The sequence below is a fragment of the Pygocentrus nattereri genome, chromosome 7, assembly GCF_015220715.1.
Source record: "Pygocentrus nattereri isolate fPygNat1 chromosome 7, fPygNat1.pri, whole genome shotgun sequence".
NCBI lineage: Eukaryota > Metazoa > Chordata > Actinopteri > Characiformes > Serrasalmidae > Pygocentrus > Pygocentrus nattereri.
In genome coordinates, this window is record NC_051217.1 from 38,121,651 (window position 1) to 38,148,435 (window position 26,785).

The 26,785-nt window shown below is 42.9% G+C and overlaps 2 protein-coding genes across 6 annotated transcripts in view; one reads left to right on the top strand and one right to left on the bottom strand.

Moving 5' to 3' along the window:
• lbhl (LBH regulator of WNT signaling pathway, like) overlaps positions 1-21,200 on the bottom strand; it is a 34,113-nt gene extending 12,913 nt beyond the window's left edge. The window contains exon 1 of one of the 3 annotated variants that reach the window (XM_037539974.1): positions 21,069-21,200. In XM_037539974.1, coding sequence (XP_037395871.1) covers positions 21,069-21,112 — 44 coding nt within the window. In that variant the 5' untranslated portion in view covers positions 21,113-21,200. Of the gene's footprint in view, positions 1-10,417; positions 10,437-10,471; positions 10,941-21,068 lie in introns of those variants that run through there. The other 2 variants (XM_037539973.1, XM_037539975.1) reach the window with 2 other exon arrangements.
• The window catches only part of veph1 (ventricular zone expressed PH domain-containing 1), a 177,810-nt gene continuing 172,173 nt past the window's right edge, over positions 21,149-26,785 (top strand). For 2 of the 3 annotated variants that reach the window (XM_037539969.1, XM_037539971.1), the window contains exon 1: positions 21,149-21,276. The gene's annotated coding sequence lies outside the window, so the exon portion shown is untranslated. The remainder of the gene's footprint in view (positions 21,277-26,785) is intronic. The other variant, XM_037539970.1, reaches the window with a different exon arrangement.

The window sequence follows — 26,785 nt, forward strand, 5'->3', positions numbered from 1 at the left end:
TGGTTTTGCTGCAGCATGTTGATGAAAATATTTTAAGGTCAGTTTTATGGAACATATTCAGACCGCAATGGGCACAAACACACATACACACAGACATTAGCTGGAGCTTTAAAGTATATGCACTTAAATGCTGCCTTTATGAACTAATCAAAGCAATTAATATTGATATTTTCATGTCTATAAAAAAGATGTCATCCTTTAATAATGTAATGTTAAATAAGTTTTATTAACCCGTTCCTATGAGTGGGGCAGTAGTAAATGAATAAACTGCAGTTAAACCCTTAGCATCCCAGGATTATTACATACTAACATAAGGCTTATTATTTAGTAACTACAGGCCCTACAGTGCAGACTGGCTGAGCTATTCATTGGTTATAGAAGTGTGTAATAAAACTTTAGACCCTGGTCATGTGGCTTAATGTGAGAGAGCAGTTCACCGAGTTCATCATCACCATGTGCTTATTAGGTAAGATCATTTGCAATACTTGGATGCAACATACACAGAACAAAAGTGTCTGTGTGTTTGAGTCAAAGTGGCCCTGTACTAAATAGTGATGTCATTACAAGTGAATGCACTGAGTTTTTACCTTCAACACACAAAACAAGTGCTTGTCATCAAATATATTGGTAGTTAATGTAATAAAGTAAGACAATGACAATTAAAAGAATATGTCATTTTATTCATTTATTACTAGCAGTGGACAATTGGACAGTACTTCTAAAAGTAAACACAGAACATTTGTTGTGTAGATGTTGTTGCCATCTGGACAAGGAAACGATCCCAAGAAAAGCAATATCTCAGGCCAGGAAAACAGTCCATTCTAAAATCAGAACTGAACTGCATTAATAGTAAACAGAACTGAGGTATACGGTTCACTGTACAGTGATGAACAGTGGAAAACACTAATACATGACCATTAAATACCTACTTATACATGATATAGCCAAACATTTTTGCTCGTCTGCCTTCACACGCATATGAAATTGAGTGAGAACCCATTTTAATCCATAGGGTTTAATATGATGCTGACCCACCCTTTGCAGCAGTAACAGCTTCATCTCTTCTGGGAAGGCTTTCCACAAGGGTTAGGAGTGTGTTTATGGGAATTTTTGATCATTCTTCATGTGTGAGGTCAGACAATGATGCTGGACGAGAAGGCCTGGCTCACAGTCTCCGCTCTAATTCATCCCAAAGGTGTTCTATCGGGTTGAGGTCAGGACTCTGCACAGGCCAGTCAACTTCTTCCACACCAAACTCGCTCATCCATGTCTTTATGGACCTGCTTTGTGCACTGGTGCGCAGTCATGTTGGAGCAGGAAGGGACTGTCCCCAAACTGTTCCCACAAAGTTGGGAGCATGAAATTGTCCAAACTCTCTTGGTCTGCTGAAGCATTAAAAGGAACTAAGGGGCTGAGCCCAACTCTTGAAAAACAACCCCACACCATAATCGCCGCCCACCAAATTTTACACTTGGCACAATGAAGTCAGACAAGTACCGTTCTCCTGGCAACCACTAAACCCAGACTCGTCCATCAGATTGCCTGAAAACACGTCTCTACTGCTCTAGAGTCCATCTAGAGTTACAGCACTGCATTTGACTCTTTGCTTTGAGCTTGGTGATGTAAGGCTTGGATGCAGCTGCTTCGCTATGGACACCCATTCCCTGAAGCTCTCTATGCTGTTCTTGAGCTAATCTGAAGGACACATGATGTTTGGAGGTCTGCAGTGATTGACTCTGCAGAAAGTTGGTGACCTCTGCTCACTATGCACCTCACTAGCCGCTGACCCCGCACTGTCATTTTACGTGGCCGACCACTTCATGGCTGAGTTGCTGTCATTCCAAATCACTTCCACTTTGTTATAATACCACTGACAGTGGACTATTTAGTGATTGCCTGTGGAATATTTAGTAGCGAGGAAATTTCATGATTGGACTTGCACAAGTGGCATCCGATCACGGTACCAAGCTGGAATTCACTGAGCTCCTGAGAGTGACCCATTCTTTTACTAATGTTTGTAGAAGAAATCAGCATGCCTTGGTTTTATACACCTGTGGCCGTGGAAGTGTTAGGAACACCTGAATTCAATGATTTGGATGGTGAGTGGATACTTTTGGAAATAGAGTATAATTCTGATTTGCTCTATAACATACTTTCATAAATGATTTCTTGTTTTCTCTGCTGAAAAACAGCACAGAATTCCAGAATTCCAGAAAACAGTGTGAATTCCATGCTGGTCTATGCTGGTCTGGTGCTGGTTTAGTTGGTCAACCTAGCATAGTCATGCTGGCTGACCAGCACACAACACCAACACCACAATTCAAAACAGCGGGTGAAATAAGTATTGAACACACCACCAATTTTCTAAGTAAATATATTTCTAAAGGTGCTATTGACATGAAGTTCTCACCAGATGTCGGTAACGACCCATCCAATCCACACATGCAAAGAAATCAAACCATATAGTTGTCCATAAATTAAGTTATGTGTAATAATGAGAAATGACACAGAGAAAAAGTATTGAACATGCTTACTGAAACTGATGTAATACTTTGTACAAAAGCCTTTGCTGATGATGACAGTTTCAAGACGCCTCCTTTATGGAGAAACTAGTCGCATGCATTGCTCAGGTGTGATTTTGGACCATTCTTCCACACAAACACTCATCAAATCCTCAAGGTTCCATGGGCTCCTTCAATTAACTCTGAGCTTTAGTTCCTTCCATAGATTTTCACTGGAATACAGGTCAGGTGATTGGCTGGGCCATGGCCATTCTAGCAGCTTTATTTTCTTTCTCTGAAACGAATTGAGAGTTTCCTTGGCTGTGTGTTTGGGATCATTGTCTTTCTGAAATGTCCACCCTCATTTCATCTTCATCATCCTGGTAGATGGCAGCAGATTTTTGAAGCGTGCCAGTGTCATATGCTGAAAAACAGCCCCACACCATGATGTTCCCACCTCCAAATTTCACTGTTAGTATCGTATTTTTGGGGTGATATACAGTGCCTTTTGACCTCCAAACATGGTGTGTATTACAGCACCCAAAGTGTTAAATGTTGGTCTCATCTGACCAACTACATTCTCCCAGTATTTCACAGGCTTGTCTAAATGTTGTTGAGCAAACTTTAAACGCATTTCAACATGCTTTTTTTTCAGCAATGGAGTCTTGCGTGGTGAGCGTACATACAGGCCCTGGTGGTTGAGCGCATTACTTATTGTTTTCTTTGAAACAATTGTACCTGCTGATTCCAGGTCTTTCTGTGGCTCTCCACAAGTGGTCCATGGCTCTTGGACAACTCTTCTGATAATACTTTTCACTCCTCTATCTGAAATCTTGCAGGGAGCACCTCATCATGGCCAGTTTATGGTGAAATTATGTTCTTTCCACTTCCAGATTATGGCCCCAACAGTGGAACCTTCAGTAGTTTAAAAATTCTTCTGTAACCAATGCCAACAGTATGTTTTGCAATTGTAAGGTTGCGAAGATCTTGAGAGAGCACACTGGTTTTACCCATCATGACGTGTTCTTGTGTGACACCTTGGTAATGAGACCCCTTTTTGTAGGCCATCAGTTACAATAGCTAATATTAATTTGCAGGATTGCTTTCTAATTACTGATAGATTTCAGCTGGTGTCATGACTTTCCATGGCTTTTTGCACCTCTCTTTCTCCATGTGTTCAATACTTTTTCCTTGTGTCATTTCCCATTGTTACACATAACTTAATTTATGGACATCTATGGTTTGAATTCTTTGCATGTGTGGATTGGATGGGATGTTCCCGACATCTGGTGCGAATTTCATGTCAAGAGCACCTTTAGAAATATATTTACTTAGAAAATTGGTGATGTGTTCAATACTTATTTCACCTGCTGTTTACTGTTTTTGAGTTTGCTAGTTTCCAATGATGAAACTGTGAAATTAGTCATATCAAATCCTTTGACTTTTAGTGAAACAGGGATCATAAAACTAGTATTAACTTTTAGAAACACATATCATGTTATACATTGACCACCCATAACATTAAAACTCACTGTATCCACACTCTTTGTCCATTTTATCAGCTCCACTTGCTGTATAGCAGCACACTGTATAGCGCTACAATTACAGACTGTAGTCCATCTGGTTCTCTGCATACTTTATTAGTACCCTTTCATCAATGGTCAGGACCACCACAGAGCAGGTATTATTTGGGTGGTGGATCATTCTCAGCACTGCAGTAACACTAATGTGGTGGTGTGTTAGTGTGTTGCGCTGGTCTGAGTGGATCAGACACAGCAGTGCTGCTGGAATTTTTAAACAACTCAGTGTCACGTCTGGACTGAGAACTACTTCCGGCGCCGACACGAGCGGCAGCCTTCCAGCAGCTCAAAGTATCTATCTATCTATCTATCTATCTATCTATCTATCTATCTATCTATCTATCTATCTATCTATCTATCTATCTATCTATCTTTCTATCTATCTAGAATAGTCCACCAACCAAAAATATCCAGCCAAGATTGTCCTGTGGGCAGCATCCTGTGACCACTGATGAAGGACTAGAGGATGACCAACACAAACTGTGATGCAGCAGGTCAGCTATCTCTGTCTCTGATTTTACGTCTACAAAGTGCACCTATATGTTAGGAGCTGATAACTGCCAAGCTAGCTGGTTTTAGGCATATAACACAAGTACCCTTGCTATTTGTAACGGGAAGTGATTTTATATTTTAAATTTTTTTCTAATAGTGCATTTGAAATCCATGCTGGTCTAAGCTGGTTTATGCTGGTCTAGTGCTGGTTTAGCTGGTCACTCTGCAAGATCGTGCTGCTTGACCAGCATACCAGCATCCAAAACATATGCTAGTTTTGCCAGTGACCACCTATGATGTCAAGTCAAAATAGCTGCCCACACATGAACAGTAATACAGCACCACTTTTAAATCATTTAAACAGTCATCTTATAAGCTCCACTGCTTTTGTGCATCATGAACATTAAAGTTATCACTCACTAACATTAGCTGGCTAGCTTGTCGCTAACCCCTGTGAGAAAAAACAGCACAGACCAGGACAGCTGGTCACTAGCAAAACCAGTGTGTGTTGTGTTTTGGGCGCTGGTGTGCTGGTCAATCAGTATGATCATGCTTGGTGACCAGCTAAACTAGCATAAAATCAGCTTAGCCTAGCATGGAATTCACGCTAGCCTATGCTGTCTTTTTTTCAGCAGGGACAACACTTCTGAGCTCCGAGTCCATGTCCAACACTGTGGGACCACCTCAAAACAAGTGGTCACTTGCCACTATAGCGCCATGTATGCGGTAGTAGGTTTAGTGGGACATGATGATTAATTGGTGGGGCATTTATAAGAGATCAAAGACCCTCCATCATGCATCAATCTGAAAGTGGAAATTCTCTTGAAAGTATAACATTTTTCATCAATTATTACTAAAGTATGCGCTCACTTTTAAGCCAAAATAAAACTCTCAGGCTATTTTGAAATGTATAAATAATTTAAAAAGCCTTGATGTATGTAAACAACTCCTACGAGTATTACCTTCAATACTAAATACAACTCTATGAAAATCTCTGCCTACTCGCCATTGCATTCTATGTGTGTCACCTGCATCTGTGACAGATCCCCCCAGGGCCGTGTGACGCCAGTGATGAAGCAGAGCACTCGGTAATCCAGCCTGGCCCTCCTGCTGTCCTGCTGTCAGTGCTAAAGTCATTAACGAGCTCACCGCTCTGCTCTCCGGCTCCGGTGTGTCGGTGAGTGAGTGACAGGGTAAGCATGGTCATAAGAGCAGGAATAACCAGGATGATGGAATTCCTGAACTTTTTTGACACGGTAGGGACGTTTGAGAGTCCCTATGATTCCAGCATTTTTTTATGAATTTGTTTTGTTATTCTATGTGACACACTGCTATAATCTATGTAGCTCGTTTAGTCCTTTCTATAGATAACAAAAAGCCATACAGTTTCAAAACAAACTTAAGTCTATTTGAGGTTATTTGAAGGAGAATTCCACCAATTCCTCAAAATTTAATGCTTAATGCATTGCTCAACAGTCATTCAGAGTAGTTTAATGCAAAATGGCAGTGGGGGACGAAGTACACAAAGATACCCAAGGTAAAATATTACTCCAGTAAAAGGAGAAGTTTAGACCTCCGCTTGAGTAAAAGTACAAAAGTGTTTGCCTTGAAATGTAATTAAGTATCAAAAGTAAAAGTACTAAAAGATTATCTATGGCTCTAATGTCCAAGACTCGCTTCATGAACTCATTTAAGGTGAAAATCCTCCAGTGTCTCTCTTGGTAAATCAGTCTTTTAATAGAATGTCATTAATTAGTGACGCTGACGTCTATTAAAATGATCATAAAACACTGAAGGTAAACAGTTTCCATCAGGGAGAACCGAGTGGCTCTGAAATAATTTTTATACACAAGCAAAGTTTCAGTTTAAGATTTATTTACAACTTAGTTACAAGTTTAGGTTTAATAAAAACTGGCTTTAAACTCAGGATCACAGATGAGCTCCTTTACTATGTTGATCTGTAGGCCTCTGTTCATAAACATAAACCAGCCCAAACTAATTTACTATAAAATGAAATGGTGTTTGTAGAAATTCAGAAAAAAGCTGCGTCAGTCTCGACTGCATATGTGGACATATTTCTATATTGAGCTCTATTTACACAAAGTTAGGTTAGTTCATCATTTATGTTGAACTGACTCTCCCAAAGTTTTACGCTGCTGCGCTGACGTTGAACCGTGTGATGCACTGGGTCGGTATGACCAACAGGTAAAAACAAGCACTAAACAAAGTGACCGCTGGGCCCTGATTGGTGCTCTGGCTTTGCGCTTCTTTCATTTTGACATGTTACGTTTTTATATACACAGAAACCAAAAGGAACGACAGATTTCTGATGTAGTGAAGTAAAAAGTCAGATATTTGACTTTGAAATGTAGTGGAGTGAAAGGAAAAAGTCGCTCAAAATGGAAAAACTTCAGTACAAATACACAAAAAAATAAAAAAAACTACTTAGTACAGAAACGTATTACATTTACTTTGTTACTGTTCATCACTGCAGTGTGGTTTGCCGAGTCTCTATTTCTTTACAGTGGTTGCGAGAGGAACCAGAGGTTAAGCTGTAGGTCAAGATGTCTCCAATGCAAAAGTACCCATGTTGTTTACTAGCCGTGTTTTTATATGCAGTGTTGGCAACAGCACAATGCTCTGCATGTATTTTAAGAACATATGTTTGGCCAAAACCTTACGACAAAAGCTAAACAATTTCTTGGCCTTTAGGCAGCACATTCATTTTTAGAGTATACATTTAATAGAGTAGTTTTCTTTGACGTAGCTTTTAGAGATATTAGACATCTGGTTCCTATCACCACCACTGTGAACTAGTCTGAAATAGGTTCCCAATGCTCCTTCTGGTTATTAATAGGAAGTTCGTCCTTCATGGCTGCAGTAACAGATGTTGGGACACTGCCGTGAGGGTTTGATTACTTTCAGCCCCAAGAACATTAGTAAGATCAGGTGCTGATGTCGGGTGACTAGCTCTTAATCTCCAACTCGTTCCAAAGCTATTGGAATCACCGCTTCAGGATACGCAGTCCAACTGCTTCACAGGCCAATGATGCTTGGCAATTAGTATAATGACTTTAGGCTCATATGCTGCTGCTCCAGAGCATCCCATTCTAGGAAAACTGTGTGTGTGCACCTGTGTCAGCACTGGGTTCCCCCTAATATACCTGAAGGTACTGATTAAAAGAGGTGTATGGATACTTTTGGATATCTAATGTATGTAAACACACTGCATAGCCATCCTAGGTCCCCATATGGTCCAATATGATGCAACAGTAGGCACAAGCTAATGTAATGATTAGATTTTCTGTGATTATGCAGAGCAGCGTGGAAAAACAACAAAGCTGGGTTGGTGGATTAGCAAGCTAATTTTGGGTTCAGTTTAAGCTAACAATGCTACGTTGTATGCATTTATTTAGGGTACAGTTAACTGACCCACTGAGTCTGTTACCCATTAATCAGCACCTACACATGCTATGTGCCCTCATGCATACCTCAGCTAATACATTTGCCTGTAAATGCTGCAACTGCAGGATACTGTGAAACAAAAGTCACCTAAAATTCTCATCTTCTCATTAGCGTATCATTGCACTGATTTAATTCAACTTTAATAAGACTCGAGTTGCCATGACAAAAACCTAATAGATATAAACTAACATGGTTGGTTCAGTGTAGTGGGTAACACATCTGCCCTCAATGCCTCAAGACTGGGGTTAGATCCAATGACAGAGCAAGCATGCTGTGCTGTACTAACCAGCCTCCTTGGGCAAGACTCCTAATGCTACCTTCACCTACTATAAACAAGGGTATCCACTTGCCATTATAAACCACAATTAGCAGGCTGAACATTCTCTGGAAGGGACCACTATTAGTGCAGCTTTTGCATTTGTTATTGAAAGGGAAAGTTGCCACAGCGGATCATCTGCCTCCATCTTGCCCTATCCACTGCCTCCTCTACTTTTACACCAACCATCTCCATGTCCACCTTCACTACATCCATAAACCTTCTCTGAGGTCTACCTCTTCTCCTTCTACCCGGCAGCTCCATCTCCAACATTCTTTGACCAATATATCCACTATTCCTCCTCAACACATGTCCAAACCATCTCAACCTGGCCTCTCTGGCTTTATCTCCAAACTGCTCCACCTTCACTGTCCCTCTGATCTGCTCATTTCTAATCTCGTCCATCCTTGTCACTCCCAACGAAAATCTCAGCATCTTCATCTCTGCCACCTCCAGCTCAGCCTCCTGTCTTTTAGACAGAGCCACAGTCTCCAAACCATACATCATACCAGGACGCACTGATGTCTTGTAAACCTTCCCTTTCACTCTTGCTGCTATCCTTCTGTCACACATCAGCCCTGACACCCGTCTCCACCCACTCCATCCTGACTGCACCCTCGTCTTCACCTCTTTTCTACACTTTCCATTCTCTGGATGGTTGACCCAAGATATTTGAAGTCATCCACCTTTACGGCCTCTACTCCTTGCATCTTCACCTTTCCACCTGCCTCCCTCTCATTCACACCCTTGTATTCCATCTTGTCTCTACTGACAACTTGTCTCTGCAAATATCATGGTCCATGGAGCCTCCTGCCTGACCTCATCTGTCAACCTTTCCATCACCATTGCAAACAAGAAGGGGCTCAAAGCTGATCCCTGATGTAACCCTACCTTCACCTTGAAACCATTTGTCACTCCAACTGCACACCTCACCACTGTCTCATTATCCTCATACATGTCCTGCACCACCCTAACATACTTTTCAGGCTACACCTGATTTCCTCATACAGTACCACAGTTCCTGTCTTGGCACACTATCATATGCCTTCTCTAGATCCACAAAGACACAATGTAGCTCCTTCTGACCTTCTCTGTACTTCTCTACCAACACTCTCAACGCAAAAATTGCATCTGTGGTTCTCTTTCTGGGCATGAAACCAAACTGCTGCTCACTGATCTGAAACTCTCGCCTTAGCCTTGCTTCAACAACTCTTTCCCATACCTTCATGGTGTGGCTCATCAACTTTATACCTCTGTAGTTACTGCAGCTCTGCACATCACCCTTGTTCTTAAAAATGGGGACCAATACACTGCTTCTCCACTCATCAGACATCCTCTCACTCTCCAGGATTTTGTTAAACAACCTGGTTAAAAAGTCCACTGCCTTCTCTCCTAAACATCTCCATCCCTCCACAGGTATGTCATTTGGACCAACTGCCTTTCCATTCTTCATCCTTTTTAAAGCTGCCCTCACTTCCACCTTACTAATTCTCTGCACTTTCTGATCCACAATCTCTCCCCCCGTTGTCCTCCTCTCTCTCTCGTTTTTCTCATTCATTAGTTCTTCAAAGTACTCCTTCCATCTACTCAACACTCTCTGTTCACTCACTAGTACATTTCCCTCTCTTATCCTTTATCAGCCTAACCTGCTGTACATCCTTTCCAGCTTTATCTCTCTGTTTAGCCAAACGATACAAGTCCTTTACTCCTTCTTTACTGTCCAGCCTCTCATACAGCTCATTACAGGTAAGAGCATTGTAACATATTTGGATTATCTGACCTATAGTTCACCAAATATTTGTACAGCTGGGTTGTTTTAAAGTGTTAATGTCTTTTCTATACTTTTTAGCAGGAAATGAATGTGTGAATTGAGTCCTTGACTGCCAAGCACTAATAAAAGCACAAAACGGCCGCTACTACTATTCAAGTGGGCTTTGGTAGTTGAATTCCCAACACTGCTGAGGCTCTTCACACCTCTGCTATAATGTGTTGCACAATCGATCCACCGTATATGCACAAAAAGTAACAAAATTATCAACATGCAATATATTTAATAAATTAACCTCTCTCTCTCTCTCTCTCTCTCTCTCTTTCAAAGCTCAGCAGAAGTCTCCTACCCATCCGTGGAGATGCAGCATGCGTCCCCTGGACTGTTGCAGTGCTCCATGCAGGGTATGATGATTGGGGCCAGAGGGGGGCAGCTCTCACAGCTCTCCCCCTCTATAGGCCCCAGCGAGGGGCTATGGCTCTCCAGGGTGCTGCCCGGGCCAGCAGCGGGGGCTTGGTAGGCTGGAACGGGCTGGATGAGGCTCAACGAGTGCCGCAGGGGGGGTCAGCAGGAGGATCAGCGGCTGGAGATGAGGACAGCAATTAATGCATCCACAGTATTTCTAGAATAATGTCACGAACAAGAAAACCGCTCTGCACTTCCTCAAGCCAACAACCTCTGACACTCTTTTTTCCATTCATCCCTCTCTCTCTCAGCCCCTCCCCTCTGTTGCTCTCTCCCTCTCTCTCTCTCTCTCTTTCTCTGTCTCTCAGCAGAAGGGCTTTGTGGAGGAGTTGGATTAGTGTCTGTGTCGATTAGAGCTGCACAGCTGATGACGTCAAAGTAGCAGCGCCGCCCTGCTGGAAGTGTACAGCATTCCAACACTTACTCATCAACCCCAAATTTGACAATGAATCTGACTTAGCACTAATAATCTAACAGGTTTGGGTGTGGACTCAACGAGGCCTAGTTGCGTCAGTTGGTTTGCTTATATGAATACATAGTCGACTTTATATTTGTATTTTCAGGCTATAAACTATAATGTCTATTTAATATAATGTTAAGTGATACTTTTTTGATCCCACAAATGGGGAAATTCCACCTCTGCATTTACCCCATCTGTGAAGTGAAACACCACATACACACTAGTGAATACACACACACTAGGGGGCAGTGAGCACACTTGCCCGGAGCGGTGGCCAGCCCTATCCATGGTGCCTGGGGAGCAGTTGGGGGTTAGGTGTCTTGCTCAAGAACACCTCAGTCATGGACTGTCAGCGCTGGGGATTGAACCAGCAACCTTCTGGTCACAGGGCCAGTTCCCTAACCTCCAGCCCACGACTATATGTGGAGAAGGGGGTGTGGCCGAGTATCGAATGCGGGATGGAGAGGCCGGTCCTGTTGAACCAGTGGGTTAAGTAGCTGACGATACTCACCTGTGCCTTGTTTCTGCCAGCCTACTTAGTCGTCTCTCCCTTCAGTAGGCGGTGGAGCTTCAAGAGAGAAGGAGACCCCGGCAAGCCGCGAGAGGGAGCCAAATGGAACGAGTCCACGAGACATTAACGTGACAGGCTGAAAAGCCATTTAAGTTGTGTTTAAGAGAATAAATCTGCTCTCTGCCTTCACCCCTGCCCCCTGCGTCTTTCCTCCCCACCCATTCAAAACGTGACAGTATATTTAATGAATTTATTATTAAAATATTGGATTTCACCCATTAGCTAATTTGCAAGGTCTTTGTGAGTTGAATTCAGAGTTTTAGAAGTGAGAAAACACTAATGTCTGCGGAGCTGCGGCCTGGAAGGAAACCAGTCTGACACCCAGGTTGGGTTTATCATGGTTCCTTTGGTCAGGCTTCACTTACTCTTATTTCTACACCCACCATGTAGAGACCAAACCAAAAGCGTTATTATCTCAAATATTAATGCTCTATTGCATAATGTTGCCTCAGAGCAACAAACTAATTTTCCTCACTTTACAATAACATTAACCATATTTAAAGACAATGATAGAGGTAACAATAAAGGGAAGAGTTTGAGTAAGTCAAGAAAAAGTATGTACTTGGTGATACTATCTTCTAGTGTACACTTTTAAGTCTCTTTTTAAACACAGTAAACAGAGTATCATTTTTATGTTTTTGCAGAAATATGTTTGTTGCCTAGAAGCAACATAGAGCAACAGTGGAATGGATTAAGCCACAAGCCAGGTCTCACCACTTCAGGGAACACTACTCTATATAATTTCTGCCCATTGTCGCACAATGTTGTCTAAAGGCAACATAATCCACAAAGGAAAATAAATCAAGGACCATTTTATGCATGAAAAGTGAATTGATTTTTTAAATTGCTTTCATAACATTTGCAGTACATGGTTCAGAAGACAGTTTTCTTTGTTATCCCAGTTTTAGATATTATAGTGATAATAAAGTTATAATGAATCATTACGTGTGTGTATATAAAGCATGACTTTTATGCTGAACTGTCAATCCCAGGAAAGATGAAGAGACGTCCAGTGGCTTATTTTTTAAACTGTGATAAAGAAATCATACTGTGTAAACATACAATAAAGAAAATTAGTGCTTGATTGAGCAATGTTTGCTTTCTATTCTTGATATCTATGAAGTCTTATTTGTTTTCTCAACTGAAAAGCAACAATTTTCATATAATTGACACCAAAAGGGACTGGATGGGACTACCTTCATCAGAAGGCTCTCAGCTCTTCTTGTCAGAAGCTCAGCTCTTATTGGCCCAAGACCTGGTTATAATCTGAAATCCTGAATGTAACCTGCCCAGATCAGGTTATGTGTGCAGCAAGTTGCTATGATAGCAGATTACCATCATCCACCATCTTTGGGCAGAAAATTCAGGGTTAGATCAACCTAAGCTTGAAGGCTGCATTTGTTCAAGTCTATTAGCTTCTCCCTTGTATTGTCCTTTTCTCAAGCTGTAGCCTGTATATGTTTGTTTGTTCGTTCTTTGTTTCGTCTAGGTTTAGGTTTTCTGATTTGTTTTTCTTACTTTGGATTTTCATAAAAGTGATGCTTGTGCCTACATCCAGCCTCTACGCCTCCATCATGACAGTAGCCACGTTTACATGCAGCCTAATAATCCATTAATAATCGGACTAATAGCTCAATCAAAATAGAACACATCCATGTAAACACCTCAATTAGAATGGTCCAATCCAATTGACGGCATTAGGAATACAATTCGATCCAACTGAATGAAGTGGGTAATCCTGGAAATAATCTGCTAAATAGAAGAATAACAACAGTGTAAATGCCTGTATCTGATTACATTCCCTATCGGAAAGTTTAAGTCTGCACGTGCGTCGCGTCGTAGTGAAAGTTTATAACGTTCAACATGGCGGAGCAGAAACTGGTCTGCAGAGGAGACGAAGTTTATGCTCTGATCTCTAAAAGATGGTGGTGGGACGGACGTCCAGCTTACATGTCTCAGAACACGACGTCTTCCTCTCGGCCTTCTTTAATAAGGACATGTGAAGGACGTTTTCATGAGACTGACATCATTTTAAACCAATTAAAAACACAAGCACTGCTCACTGCTGCTCATCTCACTCTGACTGGACTCACATGATGCTTGTTGTCATGGTAACGTCTGCTCTAAGTGGTTGTCTACACATTCAGGATCGGATTACTTGTAGTGAGCATGTAAACAGTGAGTTAATCTATATTTGGGATGGATTCAGTGTGGATTCAGAGTGGATTCAGTGTTAACCCAGCCACTGACATTGCAGCTCAGACAACCTTCATTCTCAAAAATTGAACTGTTTTGAGCTCTAAATGGGCTGATTTTAAATGCTTCAATCACTGATGCTGTAATGTATAGCCTACACAACACAAGAGGCATCATAACAGTATGTCCCTAGTGGTCTGGTGCTCCTAGCCCTGCTTTTACACCCTCTCAAATTGGAGCATTTTTGGGTATAAGCCATAAATAAGGAGTGTGGCTCAGTGGTGGGAGATAAACATGCACTGAAGAGTTGTTGACCTCAAACTAACAGCAGGATGGGGTCATCCAACAAGCTGTAATCCTCACTGCCCTCTACCACACGTGCCGCCAGAGCTTAACCCACTTCCCCCGAGACACACCTGGCGAGTGTGTGTCAGAGGAAGAGCTCCTCTGAAGAAAAGCACTGATCTGGGATCAGCGTTCTTCCTCTGAGACAGATGGGCCAAGCGTTAGGATTTAGAGTCTGAACTACAGAGAGAAAAATGACTCTCTAATGCTGTGGGAGTATTTTTAGATGCTACATAAAGAGACAGATCACGTAACACTGAACATTTGTGCCATTCCGTACATTCTGTGGGACGCATTAGCGCATAAGCCAATCCAATTAATCGCTCAGACACGGTCAGAACCACCCGCACAATGGCTTTATGAGAAAATCCATCATGTCTGCAGGCTGAGTGCTCTTGATACGAGCAGGGCACCGTCACATGGCTTATTAATGTCATAACATTTTGCAGTACAGGCATCGATCGCCCACTTCATTAGGTACATCTCCTTGCATGTACACTCATTGCCCATTTTATCAGCTCCACTTACCACTTTGTAGCTTTACAGTTACAGGCTGTAGTCTGTCTGTTTCTCTGATACTTTGTTAGCCCCCTTTTACTCTGTTCTTCAGTGGTCAGGACCACCACAGAGCAGGTACTATTTGGGTGGTGGATCATTCTCAGCACAGCAGTAACACTGACATGGTGGTGATGTGTTAGTGTGTGTTGCGCTGGTCTGAATGGATCAGACACAGCAGTGCTGCTGGAGTTTTTAAACACCTCAGTGACACTGCTGGACTGAGAATAGTCCACCAACCAAAAATATCCAGCCAACAGCGTCCTGTGACCACTGATGAAGGACTAGAGGATGACCAACACAGCAGCAGATGAGCTGTCGTCTCTGACTTTACATCTACAAGGTGGACTGACAAGGTAGAAGTGTCTAATAGAGTGGACAGTGAGTGGACACCGTGTTTAAAAACTCCAGCAGCACTGCTGCATCTGATCCACTCAGACCAGCACAACACACACTAACACACCACCACCACATCGCTGTTACTGCAGTGCTGAGAATGATCCACCACCCAAATAGTACCTGCTCTGTGAGGCTCCATGGGGGTTCGGACCACTGAAGAACAGGGTAAAAGGGGGCTAACAAAGTATCAGAGAAACAGATGGACTACAGTCTGTAACTGTAGAGCTACAAAGTGCTCCTATAGAGTAAGTGGAGCTGATAAAATGGACAGTGAGTGTAGAAACGAGGAGGAGGTCATAATGTCCTGCCTGATTGGTGTAGTTGTACTATTTTATTTGCACTGATTGTTAGTGTTGATTAAATATACTCGAGTCTGTTTTTTAAGTCAGGTGCAAGTTATAGAATCAAAATAAAAACAACCAAAAGCAATCCATGCGACCTGGACACCTATGTGCTATTTTTATCATTCCTTATGTACACAGGTGGAAGCAAAGTGTGAAAATAAAGAAATTTGCTTTGTGATAACTTTCTATGACACTGATTGAGTGCTACCACTGGACTGTATTTACATCTGGTATGTATGTTTATGACAGATAGTTTAACATCAATGAGATTAGATCCATCCATCCATCCATTTTCTAAGCCGCTTCCCCGTCAGGGTCGCGGGGGGGTGCTGGAGCCTATCCCAGCAGTCTTCGGGCGGAAGGCAGGATACACCCTGGACGGGTCGCCAGTCCATCGCAGGGCAGACAGACAGACACAGACAGTCACTCACACCTAGGGGCAATTTAGCACGTCCAATCGGCCTGACTGCATGTCTTTGGACTGTGGGAGGAAACCGGAGAACCCGGAGGAAACCCACGCAGACACGGGGAGAACATGCAAACTCCACACAGAGAGGACCCCAGTTGCCCGGCCAGGGAATCGAACCCAGGCCCTCCTCGCTGTGAGGCGACAGTGCTACCCACCACGCCACCGTGCCGCCCCTTGAGATTAGATGTCCATTTTTAAAAATCTAGATCAGAGGTCACTAGTAAGCGGACCGCAGTCCAGAACCCAGACGCTGTCCTATGCGGACCAGCAACTGATAAACTATGGAAAATTATTTCATTTAGACGGGGTGGTCCTATTATCGGCATAACTTTGCTAACCTTTATGGTAGCTTTATCAGCTGGAGTCTCACAGACCAATCACATGCGTTGAAAATATCACACGTGACACTACTCAGCCAATCAGATCTGTGGATTATGATGAGCACTGAGACTGGGGTGAGTGAGGCACACACAGGGGAGGGACTAGGCGAGAAACAGCAGTCAGAGAAGAAAGTGAGTCAGAGGGAAGTTGCTCTAAAAAGAGAAAACTGGCAATAAACGTTGAAACGTCACTGAATTGCACTTTATTTGATTTGATATTCAGTTGTTGACTGTATAAGATGTTGATTGAACTACTAGGCTACTGCAGTTTACAGTATATGGCACTGAGTCATGATGCAAGTTAGACATTATGATGTTCCAGAACTCACTCCCTGCAAGCATCAGATAAATGAAAATGTAAGCATTAATTCACTCAAACACTTCATATGACTGGATCAGCTTCCCTATTTGCACTTCGACGGGTCTTGCATACCCTGATTAAAAACTAAAACAGCATAGATCAACATGAATTGCATGCTGGTCTAAGATGGTTCATGCTGGTCTGGTGCTAGTTTGACCAGCATACCAGCATCCAAAACACAGCATATGCTGGTTTTGCTGGTGATCAGCCTATAGGCTTACATTTCTGCTGACCAGAATACCAGCATCCAAAGCATATCGCTGTCATCAGACCAAAACCTTGTATCTCCATTTTTTGGTCATTTTTCACTTTTTGAAATAATTTGAAAATACCTGTTGCCCTTTATGTGTAAATTTTTTTTTTTTTTTTACATTTTTTTGTTTGTATATTTGTATCAGCTCAGATTAATTACAATACCAATAACAAAGACAACACAGCATCTCTGAGTTTATATCTGTGGTAGGTGGGTGTACAGTTACAGTGTACAGTGTCCAGGCACAGTTTGTGTCAGAGACCTCTTAGCCCTTCATTAGTGGACAGTTTCTGACCACAGGACCATTGTTGACTGTGTGTTTTAGGTTGGCGGGCTGTTCTCAACTTGTGGATGTGTTAAAAAAAGATCATAATTGTATCCTAATTGTGCTTAAAGGGGTTGGCACGGTGGCGCAGCGGGTACCGCTGTCGCCTCACAGAAAGAAGGGCCTGGGTTCAGTTCCCCGGCCGGGCAACCAGGGTCCTTTCTGTGTGGAGTTTGCATGTTGTGTCTGTGTGGGTTTCCTCCCAAAGACATGCAGTCAATTGGACGTGGTAAATTGCCCCTAGGTGTGAATGTGTCTGTCTGTCAGCCCTGTGATGGACTGGTGACCTGTCCAGGGTGTATCCTGCCCTTTGCCTGATGACAGCTGGGATAGGCTCCAGCACCCACGAGAAACGGCTTAGATGGTACATGTGTGTGTGTATGCATAAAGGGGAATTCCACCACCTTCTTAAAAAATTCCATACAGCTCAGTCACTCGTAACTCGTCAGATGTAAACAAAGTCATTCAGACTGTTTCATCGTCGAGAAAGTTACCAAGTGGTGGTGAGGAACTGGGGTCCTGTTGTCTTTTTGGGGACATCTACCCCTGCGCCATGAATGGCTTTTAAAAATATGTGCTTTAAGCCCTCAAAGCTTTCATAAAACAGTGTTTCAGGCATCAGGCAGCATACTCATAACCACATCATTTAGGCACTTTTTTGTGAGGGAGCTTTCAGAGGCATTAAACTCGCCAGACGTCTGGTTCCCATCACCTCTGTGAGCGATTCTGACTAAGTACGTTTTTTCTAGAACAGATTATTTCACATTAAACCACTTTGAATGACTCTGTTTACATTTTAACCATTTAATTAGGAGCAAATCCTCTTTAAGCAGCATTTAAATGGATCTATTCAAGACACCTATGAAATAATTGCACCATTACTGCCACCATCTGGCTCTTTGTGGAATTGCTATGAGCCTTTAAAGGGAAATCCCACATTTTTTTTCCCCAAAATGTCCACATAATTCAATCACAGACACACACACATTTTCTAAGTAGCTGCTCTCTCAGGGTCGCGGGTGGGTGCTGGAGCCTATCCCAGCGGTCATCGGGCGGATAATTAATTCAGTGAAATGTAAACAAAGTATATACAGTTGTTCATGGAAGCCAGGGATTCAGAGTATAGATGTTTCTTTTTCTTATGAAATATGTAATGTAATGCAGTTGTAATATAGTGGAAAATCTATGTATTATTATGTCTTACAACTCCATGCATGTACCTCTCCACCATGAATGGACTACAAATTTAAATAGGTTTTAGGCCAAAAAGGATCATAAAACAATGCCAGTGTATTCATAGCCATATCATATAATACACCACCACGGTCAACAGCTCTGACTGTGTGATATACTCCAGAACAGAGCCTTTCACACCACACCACTCTGAATAACCCTGGTCACATCAAAGGGAAATTCCACCAATTTTCCAAAATTTCCAAATAATTCAGTCCTTGAGACGTAAACAGAGTCATTCAGGGTGGTTTGACATAAAATGGTTCACTGTAGAGAAGCTCACGGGCTTTGATTTCTTTACAGTGGTGGTGATGGGAACCAGACGCCACAATATCTACAGCGCAAACACAGCCAATTTATCTTCTATACAAAACCATTAGTGAACCTGCACGTGTCTTCTGAGGTTTTAGGTTTAATGCTAAAATAGTGATAAATTGGGAAAAGTAATTCCTTTGGGGACAATTTGCCTAACAAAGACTTGCATGTACCCCTCCTGGATTAAAACACATTTCAAGGCAAGCCTTTATCACAAAACTGACATAAAACAATGTGTTAGACATCAGGCAGAATACAGGGTGTCCTGGGCAAACGAAATGAAATTGGCGTTGTCACAAAGCACCTTTACAAAACAATCAGCATTACAGAAAGAAAAGAAAAGAAAATCCGGGTCCGAGCCCCCATGAGCACGCCAGCGGCGACGGTGGCAAGGAAAAACTTCCTAAAAGAGGAAGAAACCTTGAGAGGAACCAAGACTCAGAAGGGGAACCCATCCTCCTCTGGTCGACACCGGACAGCAAACATTATTAGTATGAAGTATTATAGTAAAGTGGGAAAAGAAAAGATCTGAGGGTGAGGACTGCACAGCGCTGTAAAGCAAGAAGCTCAGTGGTGGGCAAGCCAGTCCAGAAGGCTGGTGAGCAGCGGCACCAATCAAGGCAGTAGAGGCAACAGCATCAGACGCACAGGATGGGCAGCTGATCAGCTCGGCAAAGAAAGGAAAGAAAAAACGCAGTCAGTTCTGTAAAGAGTGGCTGACCACAGATTACAGTACAACAGAGCAGCAGAGACTCCGGCAGGTCTTGCACAACACTCTCCAGTGCAGCTCCAGTTGGTGCATTTCTATTGAATTTCCTTGAAAATGCACGCTGCACACTCTCGTTCGACTGTGTTTGAGCAAATTCTACCACACAAAATGTTTCTCATTTCTAGTGAACGCCATTCTTCAACCTGAAAGAAAAAAACAACATTCAAAATGAATCTTGGTTCGTTTTCAAACATGCTGTTAGAATTTGAGATCATTTAAGGGAGAATTTGATGTGTTATTAGTCTACGAAATGACGGCAATATTTCTGGGACACCCTGTACATCTACCATTTCAGTTTAGAACTCTCACTGAGGGAGCTTTTAGAGATGGACGTCTGGTTCCCATCACCACAACTGTGTACACCCTTGCTGAGCTCTTGTGAGTAATACAGCAGCATTATGCTTTATGTCAACATGTATTTTCTTCAAGCGCATAGAAGGACAACTTCAGTCTGCCTTTAAATGATTAGATGATTAGAGTTAACTTAATTGAACTCTATGTATATCATATAAATATACAGCAAGTGTATATTAGGGGACTCACTTGTGTTGCCAGGTATTTAGACATTAAAGGCTGTGTGTTGAGTTCTTCTCAGAGGACAGTGAATCTGTCCTGCTATACAAGCTGCTCACTGACTAATCTGAGTTATATCCAAGTTTCATTTCTATAGTGTCGTCCCATGAAAAGATATAAACTATTTGGAGAAATGAGAGGGGTGCACTCACCTTTGTGAGATACTGTATATGTGTCGCTGCTGTTGGAAGAAAACCTCATATCTCCAAAATGGTAACTTTACAGTAGAAGGAAAAAAACCTACTTTTAATGTAAGTCAATGGAACCAGACGTTTTCCCAAGTCGTTTTGTGCCATTTCTTTTGGTCCAATCATCATGAAATTTTCACACAATGTAAAAAACAACAGGCGTTTTCAAATTGGGTCCAAAACTGAAAAAAGAAGGTTTTCTTCCGACAGCTGCAATAAACCTCTTCAGTGGTCAGGACTATTTGGGGGGTGGATCATTCTCAGCACTGCAGTAACACCGACTTGGTGGTGGTGTGTTAGTGTGTGTTGCGCTGGTCTGAGTGGATCAGACACAGTAGTGCTGCTGGACTGAGAATAGCCATCCCACCAAAAATACCCAGCCAACAGCATCCTGTGACCACTGATGAAGGACTAGAGGATGACCAACACAAACTGGGATGAGCTTTCGCCTCTGACTTTACATCTGAAAGGTGGACCGACAAGGTAGGAGTGTTGAATAGAGTGGACAGTGAGTGGACAGAGTGTTAAAAACTCCAGCAGCACTGCTGTGTCTGATCCACTCAGACCAGCACAACGCACACTAACACACCACCACCACGTCACTGCAGTGCTGAGAATGATCCACCGCCCAAACAACACCTGCTCTGTGAGGGTCCTGACCAACAAGTGTGCAGAGCTGTCAGTGAGCCTATACAGTTAAGGCGCGTACAGGGTCAGAGTAACAGGTCCCAGTCTGCAACTGCACCTGTTGCTGGAAGAGATACCGCCACCTGCCGCATGGGGGCGCATTGACTCCAGCTCACAAGTGACTGTAAAAAAACTCGTCCTGGGGGAGAAGTTGGAACATCAGAGGAGAGTCTCGTGCTTTTTCAGCTATTCCAAAAAAAAAGGCAGTCTTCATCCCTTTTTTCTGCGTTAGGACTTCGCGTGCGGACCTGCCTGACCAGACAGGGGTGAGTGACCTTGACATCCTCAGCACAGCGAGGCGCGAGCTCCTGATTTCGCTGAATTGAGTCGGATCGCGCTGTCAGATTTGGCCACTGGCAGCGACAATGTAACGGCACCGGCTCCGCGCGGAGAGCCATCGGCCGCGCGGGCAGCTCGATCCCGTTCACTGTTGCGGTTGTGAGGCACAAACAAGTGGAGCAGGTGGACGCCTTCGATGTCCGGTCCGGTGGCGACCCCTAAACCACCTGCAGGCGCGCGCACACGTCGTAACCCCCGCGTGCATTGCACGTTTCCCCTCCCGTTGGAAGTTTTTGCGACTGCAAATGTTCCCGTTTTTGCGAAGATCTGCCACCGCGTCGCCGCTGTTCAGCGTCCACATTCGCGCGGAGGTCGCTGCGTCCGCACGCGCTGTGCGTTCTTGCCCCGTTTTGTCGCAGGTCTGGGGTAAATGGGGGTTCTCCGTGTAAATGGAAGCAGAACCGGGTTTTTCTGGAGTTCAGTTCTGCAAACGCACCGCTGCTTAGTGAGTCCGAAAGTCTGGGACGCTGCGTGGAATTCGACACGTGGCTTTGGAATGTGCACGAGGACACGCTACAGTGGTCAGTGGTCACTTCCAAGACCCCCCCCCCAAACCAAACTTGCACGTTGCCAATTTTCCCGTCTAAAGTTTTAAGCTTGTAATCGGACGTCGTCGTTTTGCATTAGCCTCTGCATCTTTGCTTGAAGGGGAACTCCACCGCTTTTCAAAATTTCGCAGTAATCCCGTCCTTGCGGTGTAAGCAGAGCGAACGGGTTCATTGCAGACAAAGTGCATTTACAGTGGTGCTGATAGGGACCAGGGGTCGCATGTCTACAACACAAATATAGCCATTTTTACTACCCCAAACCTGCTGAGCTGTATATGCACTGTTGATGGTGAAACGGTTGGTTAGTGTAACACCTCTGCCTTCACAATCTACACTGTAGATTGGGGTTCAATCCCCCACCAGGGCAAGCGCCCTACACTATGCCAATAAGAGTCCTTGGGCCAGACTCCTAACACCACCTTAGCCAAATAGTGGAAAATCTGAAGTTTCCTTTGGGAACTATTTTGCCTCACAACGCCCGGTGTGTACCCCTCCGCTATTAAGGATTTAAATACACATTTAAGTCCAAAACTTTGTTAAAAGCCTGTCATTAAACAGCGTGTCAGACCTCAGGCAGCCTATCTAACAACTGCATGTAATAGCTGTCTGAGGGGGCAGTTAGAGGTGGGCGTCTGGTTCCTATCACCACCACTGTGACCGGTTCTTCTCCAGAACGGAGCATTTCACACAAACCACTCCGACTTTCTTTACATCCCAACCTTTTAATTATGTGGCTACCGTGAAAAATCGATGGACTTTCCCTTTACGTGTCTGGTAGCCTGCGCCTGCACGGAGAAGGAGGCTGGGGGTGTGATGGGAAGGTCCTTCTGAATACGCAGGTCAAACTTTTCCTTTGCAGTTCAAATTCAAGTGCACTCGCGAACGAGTCGTTCTTTTGAACCGGCTCTTTTCGGTGAATCTCTGCGCAGGTGTTCGTGTCCTGCTACAGGCTGGTTATTGGATGGTTATGTAATAAGACTTTGAATAACAAGCTTTGAGAGCCTTTTTGGTGTTTGGGCTTTGTGCAGTTCGAGGCTACTCCGTTATGTGTAGGTAGCGACACTGGGCCGAATCAAAAGTGAAGCGAATCAATGATGATTCCATCGAATTGAATTGAGACGTACGACACCAAAGAATCGGTTCGGTGAACTGAATCGAACCGAGCTTTCACTGTTGAATTGCGCTTGACGTCAGGTGTGGGCGACACTTCAGCGGGTGTGTTTGTGTGTTTACCTCTTTAACTCCTGGAGAGAAAAACGAGTTTTGTGTGAGAGAGAGGAAAAATCTCGTGTCCTAGAACTAAAAAAGTAGCTTGATGAAAGATTTACGCAGTGTGTCTCCTTATCTCAGATGTATGGCGTTTTAGGACCACTATTAATATAAATAGAATAGACTTCGAGAAAAAAGTCGTAATATTTTTAGAAACAAACTAGAATAAAGAGCCAGACGGACTCGGAGGAAACTGTCTGTCTGTGTTGTGGAAGGAGAATCGCAGGCAGGGTCGTCTGCACGGCGACCGGGGGCGAAATCTCCGGCGGCAGTACAGCAACCAAGACCCCATCATGTTATGGCAGCCCCCCTACAGTTAGCCCACTTCATCCTCCCAATATTACAACTTTTTTTTTCTTAAAATATTACGACGTTCTCAAAATATTACAACATTTTTCCTTGAATTAGTGACTTTTAAAAAAAATATGACTTTTTAAAAAATTATTATTAAATATTAAGACTTTTTTCTCAATGTTACGACTTTTTTTCTCAAAATAAATTTTTTTTTTTCGAAATTTTTACCTTTTCTCGAAATATTACGATTTTTCCCCCAACATTACTTTTTATCTTGAAATATTACAACTTTTTAAATTAATATAACTTTAATATAATATAACCATTTATCCAAAATAGTATGACTTTTTTTCTGAATATTATAACTTTTTTTCTTGAAATATTATAACTTTGTTCTTGAAGTCTGTTTATATTAACATTGGCCCTAAAATGCTGTATAGATGTGATCGATTTACAAAGACGTTTAATTATTTACTTTAGTGCTGTAGCTATGAGGCTAATGTTGCCATCAAACACCAGAAATCAGTCACCCAAATCATTTTTTTTAATGCAATGCTGAATCCACCAAAACTGCATCCTCAGATCACATAAAGAGCTAAAAAAGTCAACAAATCATTACCATGAACGAGGCAGGCAGCTTCTCACAGTCCCCTTTGTGTGCTCGCCATCAATACAGACAGTTCCTGATTTCCTTTTTCTTTTTATTACATAAAAGCTGAAGATGTGTATGAGCAAACGGAATTCCATATGCCTGAGTGGCATGAATGCAGTCAGATTCCAGAGGGGAATCAGAAATAGGCACAACAGCGGAAAAGATCTGGGTGACTATTGACTTCTAGTGCTTTTTAGCAACATTAGCCCTGTAGCTGCAGCACTAAACTAAAGAATAATCATTCAGACACCTTACTTGTAAAAAAAAGCCATGTAAAAATAACGTGTTGTGGTAAATAAAAACAAACAAACGTCATTAAACATAAGAAAAATGGGCCCTTTAAGTCTGTTCATATTACCAGGCTGAAGTGGCACCAGTCAGACTTTTTCGCCCTAATGTGACTCAGATCTGGTGTCTTCAGGGCTGTGTGGACACGCAAATCTGATCTTTTCAAATCTGAACCGAGCCACTTTCATATGTGGTCCTAGATCGGATACGTATCAGATTCGTGGCCATGAAACTTTAAAGTGACGCTCAGATCGGAATTAACGTGCTTTATTTTCATCATTCAGAGTTACTCTGGCAGCAGCGCCAAACAGAAGTTAAAGCCTGTAAATGGTGGAAAAGCAGCTCATCTCACCTTTTTATCCTTTGTCTGGCTCTAATAATGAAGCTGAGAGCTGATCAGAGTTAATGATCTTTTCAGCGAAGCTCGTTCTGCTCGTTAGTTTATGCTGATGATGCAGTGATTCAGTCACGTGGGATGTGAGCATACGGGTCATTTCAGGACACCAGTTCGTCACATTAATGACAGATTTGAGTCACTGACCTAAACGAGCGTGAACCCTCGAGTCAATTGAGCAATGAGGCTTGTAATGTGAACGTAGCCTAAGTTTCCTTTGTGTTACATTTTTTCTACAGTTTTTATAAACAGCTGCACTTTGGTCTGTTTTCCTGAAAAACTGAAAGTCTGGTCAGTGTGTGTGTGTGTGTGTGTGTGTGTGTGTGTGTGTGTGTGTGTGTGTGTGTAGGCCTGCATGTGTCTTAGAGGTCACAGTGGCGACTCCTCGGAGAGCGTGCGTTTTTGTGTGCGTTCTCTAATTAGTGCTCAGGAGCGTCCGCTGCGTGGCTGCTGTCGTCTCTGCTCGACTGAGCAGCAGCTGCAGTGCTGCAAACCATAAATAATGCAACATGCAATCCAACCACTGTCCAGGAAGGAAGTATGCAGAGTGCTATTTTTGGTGCGATTCCCTTAGCCGTGTTTTTACATAGCAAAGCGTACACAGTGCGCAATGCTCCCTGAAGCTACTGCTTTCAGCACCGCGTGCATAATCGGGAGATAATGAGCTGTAAACGGTGCAGTTATGTCACAACACGACCCACTTCGTGACAAAAAAGTGAACGGTTTGGATCTGATGTTGGATCTGAAGGAATTCAGTTAGTATATAAACATAAACAATCAGGCATAACATTATGACCACCTCCTTGTTTCTACACTCACTGTCCATTTTATCAGCTCCACTTACTGTATAGCTGCACTTTGTAGTTCTACAGTTACAGACTGTAGTCCATCTGTTTCTCTGATACTTTGTTAGCCCCCTTTTACCCTGTTCCTCAGTGGTCAGGACCCCCATGGACCCTCACAGAGCAGGTACTATCTGGGTGGTGGATCATTCTCAGCACTGCAGTAACACTGATGTGGTGGTGGTGTGTTACTGTGTGTTGTGCTGGTATGAGTGGATCAGGTACAGCAGTACTGCTGGAGTTTTTAAACACCTCAGTGTCACTGCTGGACTGAGAATAGTCCACCAACCAAAAATATCCAGCCAACAGGGTCCGGTGACCACTGATGAAGGACTAGAGGATGACCAACACAGCAGTAGATGAGCTGTCGTCTCTGACTTTACATCTACAAGGTGGACTCACAAGGTAGTAGGGTCTTATAGAGTGGACAGTGAGTGGACACAGTGTTTAAAAACTCCAGCAGCACTGCTGCATCTGATCCACTCAGGCCAGCACAACACACACTAACACACCACCACCACGTCAGTGTTACTGTAGTGCTGAGAATGATCCACCACCCAGATAGTACCTGCTCTGTGAGGGTCCATGGGGGTCCTGACCACTGAAGAACAGGGTAAAAGGGGGCTAACAAAGTATCAGAGAAACAGATGGACTACAGTCTGTAACTGTAGAACTACAAAGTGCTCCTATAGAGTAAGTGGTTCTGATAAAAAGTACAATGAGCGTAGAAACAAGGAGATGGTCATAATGTTATGACTGATTGGTGCGTTTCCATTAGAGAGGCTGTCAAATTTGAGGACATTGAAGTTAAATAACTCAAATCATTTGACTTTAAATAATTCCCTGAACTGAGTTTGAACAAAACGTGTTTATTGTTGTATATACTTAAGTAACTTGAGTAAGATGTGCTAAGTCCAGTCTTTTTGTTGATTTTAAAATGATTGAGTATGTTGGACCTACATTTTATAGCTGTACAAACTAACCAAGTCATTGTAAATGAAATTCACTGCTAAGCTAAACCAGGCTGTCGTTGTAATTCATACAAATTCATGTTGTATTGCAGAAACTTGGCAATGAAAGACATTGATGGAAGTAAAATATGGAGTAAATATGGAGTAAATATGGAGTAAATAGTCTGTTTTTCATTAT